This window comes from Bison bison, unplaced genomic scaffold (assembly GCF_000754665.1).
Source record: "Bison bison bison isolate TAMUID 2011002044 unplaced genomic scaffold, Bison_UMD1.0 scf7180017858739, whole genome shotgun sequence".
Lineage (NCBI taxonomy): Eukaryota > Metazoa > Chordata > Mammalia > Artiodactyla > Bovidae > Bison > Bison bison.
Window position 1 is genome coordinate 70,477 of NW_011489311.1, and position 6,052 is coordinate 76,528.

The 6,052-nt window shown below is 36.9% G+C and overlaps 1 protein-coding gene and 1 pseudogene across 1 annotated transcript; one reads left to right on the forward strand and one right to left on the reverse strand.

Moving 5' to 3' along the window:
- Window positions 1–397: 397 nt before the first annotated feature.
- Window positions 398–1,353, forward strand: LOC104980225 (putative olfactory receptor 51H1). Its single transcript, XM_010828867.1, is given in 2 exon segments — window positions 398–1,202; window positions 1,205–1,353. Coding segments are annotated over 2 exon segments (954 nt in total).
- A 3,962-nt stretch (window positions 1,354–5,315) lies between these two features.
- Window positions 5,316–6,052, reverse strand: part of LOC104980236 — a 2,197-nt pseudogene continuing 1,460 nt past the window's right edge.

The following is a 6,052-nucleotide window of genomic DNA, read 5'->3' on the forward strand; positions in this document are numbered from 1 at the left end:
AAGAGTGCGTGTGACTTTATGTGAAACTGCCAAGCTGATTCCAAAGAGGCTCTGTACCATTTGTATCCCATCAGAATTTCAGTTGTTCCATATGCTCACCAACAGTATTTTCAGGTATTTTTAATTCTAGCTATTCTAATGGTATCTTATTGTACTTTTCATTTACATTTTCTAAATAAATAAAGATGTTGAACATTTTTTCATGTGCTTAGTTGCCATTCATAATATCAAGAGGAATAATTATGAAGTTATAAACCAAATTTTGAGTTTTTCATGTCTTAATTTTGTAACTCTATGTATAGGCAATCAGTTTGCTTTTAATCAGATTTCCTGACACACAATCTCTCTTTTATAGGGTGAGAAGCATCTTGGACTTCAGTCTGACCTACACCTTTCCATGTGGTCTTTTAATCACACTGTTTCTAATTGGCCCACCTTCTCCTTCATTGGTATACCTGGTCTGGAGGCTGCCCAAATATGGATTTCCATTCCCTTCTGTCTCCTGTATCTCCTAGCCCTTATGGGAAATGCTCTTCTGCTTATCCTGGTTAAAGCAGAACATAATCTTCATGAACCTCAGTTCTATTTTTTGGCTGTGCTGGCCCTTACTGACCTAGGCCTTTCATTGTCTACAATGCCTAGTGTCTTGGCTATCTTCTGGTTCAATATCCACTCCATTGGCCTGGATACCTGCTTAACCCAGATGTTCTTCATCCACACCCTCTCCTCAGTAGAATCGGGTGTCCTGGTAGCCATGGCTTTTGACCGCTTGGTAGCTATCTGTGCTCCACTGAACTACACCAGGATCCTGACGCACTGTACTGTCGCCTGCCTTAGTGGAGCTGCTGTCATACGCGGTGCCACCCTGGTGGCCCCTCTGCCTTTCCTCCTCAGGACCTTTCCTTTTTGTGGGGCCAATATCCTCTCACACTCTTATTGCTACTACCCTGATATGCTGAACTTGGCCTGTGGGGACATCATTTTTAGCGGTGTCTATGGATTGGTGTTTGTACTCTTCACATTTGCAGTAGATGTTGTCTTCATCTTAGTTTCATACATGAAGATCTTGGCCACTGTTATAAAGCTGGGGAATCAAGACAGAAACTGGAAATCACTGCATACCTGTGCCTGTCACCTATGCACGGTATTTGTGTTTTACCTGCCCCTCATCAGCTTGGCAGTGCTGCATCACTACACCCAGAACATTCCCCGATTCTATTCACCAGCATGAGTAATGCCTACCTCCTCATGACACCACTGCTCAACCCTCTTGTCTACAGTCTCAAATCCAGGCAGATCCAGGCTGCTCTGCGCAAGCGATTTTGGGTTCAACGTATTATTGCTGGAGAATGACGTTTTTCTCTATATCAGAAGAGAGAACCGATTTAAAAAGTGCTGTTCAGGATCTGCTATGTGCCGAATAGTATGTTAGGCACCATGAATTCAAAAATAAAAAGACTCAGGCCTTTCCCTCAAGCTAATTTAACTATGCAGGGAAAGAGAAGCAGAGGGCTTAAATAAATGATCATAACTGATCATGAGTGATGACTGTTTGGTAGTGGTAAGGAGAAATGGCAACAGAAACTCAAGTTCAGTGTTTTTGGTGTATGAGTTGCATGAAATCATGTATTCACAACTGCTAAATTGAAGTGTATGATGCTGGATTTTAAAAGATCAAAGAGGGGCTGATTTTACTGAGAAAACAAGATTTCACCTGATTCTTAATTGCCCATGTTGTTTAAGTTGAAGCATTATAAAATTTTAAATTGGTGATAAATTTATGACTATATGCTTAATAGTTTTGGCCATTTCTTAGGATTGGAGTACTAGTTGATATCTCAACCTGATGGTTTTTAACCAAAAATAAAGGAGCTGTATGAAAATAAATAATATATAAGAATGTGAGAAATGGTTATTCTTACTCATCATCCTACTTCATTCAGAATTCATACTTTTTTTGGATTTTGTTTGGTTTCCCACTCCGTACTGAGAATATATAGGGCTACATTTCATCTTCTGAAACAAGGATTCAACTCCTTTCTCTAATTTTCCAAGAGGAAAAATGAATTATTCTCTTGGGGTCAACTCTTGAGGTTAGTCATAAATAAATGAAGACTTGTCTTGCTGAATTAGCTTAGGAAACAAATAAAAGACTTACTTGTCAATCGGAATGAATAAACATACAATAGCTTTAGCAAGAATTTCAAACTAATTTACAGAAGTTCTAAGTAAATTTCAAAATGATCTCTAAAGTAATCAAAATATTTTTCATATTTGCCTAGCATGTTTAGTAAGACATCAGAGACATACAGAAGGCAAAACTATAATATTCATATAGCTTCCATTCTATTAATGAAAATCATGGAACAGCAGCAGACCATGCACCTAAATATAATTAATGAATTGGAGACTCAGTTTAAATTATGTAAATTAGGTGTAAAGTAAACTAGTGAAGACTGGGTTTATTAGAAACTTCTGCCTGCAAGACTGAAAAGATTATGAAAACAAAGACCATGGAAACAATATCTATCTCAATTTCAAAAGCATTCATCTACCTGAAATCTGTTATATATTAACAGAATAGAGGAAGTAAAATATATATAAATGTATAATCTTTGATCTTACTGAGAGGTCATTTGAGAAATATCATGAGTACCCTCAAAACATAAAATGAAAATCTGATTCTTAGTATGTTTCTACAAGTTTTAAAATCTGATTTAACATTTTTATTTATTGAGTCTTTCCACTCAAAAGCGTTTTAACTCTGACAGTCTTAAGTATGATGATAGGGAAATAGAGATCATTTCTCTGCATTGTTCCATTTTTTTGAAGACTGAAGATAAATTTCCTTTGAGGAACTCCTTACCTCGCTGTACAGCTTGAGTGAGACCAATAATAACAGTATTTTAATAAATTCCTCTCCTGACTTTTCAACTGCAGAGATTAAAAACTGAAGAAAAAAATTCTCCCCCTTTACATAGTATGCTATAAAGAGTTTAAGATCACTGTTTCTACTGGACAGTGAAGGGACACAAAACCATTTACAGAACATCTTCCCCAGTTATGTGATTATCTACATTAGGGAAAAAAAAATGAGTGTAAAACAAGATAGAAGCAGATATGAGGGATTGCTTCAGAAAGAAAAAGGGACATAATGACATTGAGTGCTGAAGCTTGGTCCCTAAGATCCTTTAATTTAATCTGTGCCCCATTCTGGCATTTCAGTTTACTTATAAATTGATTTATGTATAAGTTAAATAATCAAGCAATTAATGGTATGTTCTGTCTTAATGGCATGTTGTTGCCTTAAAGTATGAAAATTTTATTCCTGTGTTGTCTCACTCACTATGTACCAATAATCTAAATGAGAGCATTTTGTCTGATTCATTTGTCCCCTAATGTGTGGCAGATAGTGGATGCCAAGAATAGCTATGTAAAGATACAAAATAAAGGGGAACAAGAGAAAGTGTAAGAAACAAAGGGACAGAAGGTGATAAGTAAAAACAATTATACATGACTATTGAATTCATAGATTCATGAATTAATGTCCACATAATTAATTAAAAGTGAATGGAATAATAATAGCTGGCTCTACTCTGTGATAGTTAATTTTCAGGCATCATTTGCATAAATAAATAACTTAATGCCTGTCTTTGATTTGAGGTGACGATACTGAGCAGATAAATATATGATATACACACTTATAAAACAGGCAATCTAGTCTGAATTCTTTTAAACATTTACAAATACATACATTTTATATTTGAACATATGAAACATATATTAAAATGAACCTCTAAATATGTCTTTGAACTTCAGAGCAACTGTATTATTTGCTGGTCATCTTTAATATCACCATCTGAGCAATAAAGGCTTTATTCTTTTATATTTATCTTTAAATCCTGGCTTGACCCTTGTCCTTATCATATTTTTAGCTTGTAATATACTGGTTAATATTTATTGAACATTTATTATATACCAGACATTGTGGTAAGCATACTCAGTAAGTTATGTGTAGCATAGCATATTTCTTCTTGCAATGTTCTTAGAAAATAGATACCAGTATCAACTCCTTTTCCATTGAGGCACATTAATGGTCATTCACCATGTTCCCTGGATACATAGAAGATAAATTATGGAGTCCTGATTTTATTTTAATTGATACATACTGCTGCTGCTGCTGCTAAGTCGCTTCAGTCCTGTCCTACTCTGTGCAACCCCATAGACAGCAGCCCACTAGGCTCCACTGTCCCTGGAATTCTCCAGGCAAGAATACTGGAGTGGGTTGTCATTTCCCTCTCCAATGCATAAAAGTGGAAAGTGAAAAGTGAAAGTGAATTCACTCAGTCGTGCCCGACTCTTAGCAACCCCATGGACTGCAGCCTAGCAGGCTCCTCTGTCCATGGGATTTTCCAGGCAAGAGTACAGGAGTGGGGTGCCATTGCCTTCTCCGTAATTGATACATCCTTATCCTCAAATTAATGTGAAATCCAATTTAATACAACCTGAGAAAATTAAGTATGATTACATAGATGGCAAATTTTAGGTACAGAAGCTTTGTTATAGTTTTGCTTTAATCTCTTATTGTATTTTTGTATCAGATGAAGTTTAGATTAATGTGGTTTCAGGAAAAATCATAAAATAGATTTCAATAAAAAATATAAAAATAAAACCTCTTGTCTCCCATTTGTACTATTTCCCTTTATAATATCTCAAACCCACCAAAAATAATAACTCTCTGTATAATAATATAAATATCTTACTTTTAACCAAATTTGAGCCATATAACTATGTATGAGGGATTCTCATATATAAAATATTTCTCAAACTGTTTGGATTGAAATGGGGCTCCTGGATAAGTGGTATGAAATTAGGGATACATAAACTTTAGAGAAACATAAGGTGAAGGTGAAGGAACCTTTAGAAATATATTCGTTGATCTAATATTTAAAACTAAAAGAGAATCTCCTACTTCCAAAAAGATTGTAGTAAAATTATACAAAGTGAAAGTGATAGTCCTTCAGTTGTGTCTGACTGTGTGCGACCCCATGGACTGGAGCCTTCCAGGCTCCTCTGTCCATGGAATTCTCCAGGCAAGGATATTTGAGTCGGTTGCCATGCCCTTCTCCAAGGGATTTTCCTGACCCAAAGATTGAACCTGGGTCTCCTGCTTTGCAGGCAGATTCTTTACTATTTTGAGTCACCTAGGAAGCAAAATCACACAGAAACATACCAAAGGGCGGACTTCAACACACAAGAAATAAATGTCTATTCCTGTTTCTTTTTACAATATCCCTGACCTTTTGATCATTTACTCAAAATACTTCTACTCTGTTCTGTCTTGTCTTAAATTTGAACAGTCTACCTAGTGCAGTTCTAATCTGTTTTGTTTTCACACTATAAACCAATGGATTAAGGACAGGTGTGATGCTGGGAGCGAGCTCCGCCTGTGGCAAAGGTCATGAGGAAGGAGGATCGGCATACGCAAAGGCGAGATCGAGCCTCAGGAGTCCCCCTCGAAATTCTTGAGCATCTGCCCCCAAAACCAGAGTCTGCCTACTTTCTGCTTTGTGCTTTCACCTACACCTCTGACTTTACAGGGGGCTGTCCCCCACTACCTCTCTCTGAAAAAAGAGTTAGCTTACAGCTCCAGTTAATAATTCCTGGGTGTGACAGTGTTTCAACCTACAAACTCCTTTGGAAATCCTCTAGCCTGCCTGAATAGGTTTTTCCGGCCACATGTGACTGCTCAGAGCCTCCCAACTGTGAGAGGCAGGAGATGTTCTAAACTGTCTAAACACAGATTCTTTTGAGTAGTTAAAAGATTGATTAGAAATTGTATTGGTGAAGGGTTTTTCACTTATTGGGCCAATGTTTGCTTCTAAGTCTCCATACCCCTTACCTACTGTGTCCTTGGCAGTGTATTGATTGATATAATGGGTGTATAGAAATGTAAGTAGTAGCCTCAATGTTTGTAACCTTGGACCCTTGAGTTAATTCTTTTCTTGATTGAGCCCACCTCACCTTTGCCCTATAGAAATGCAGCTTTGTC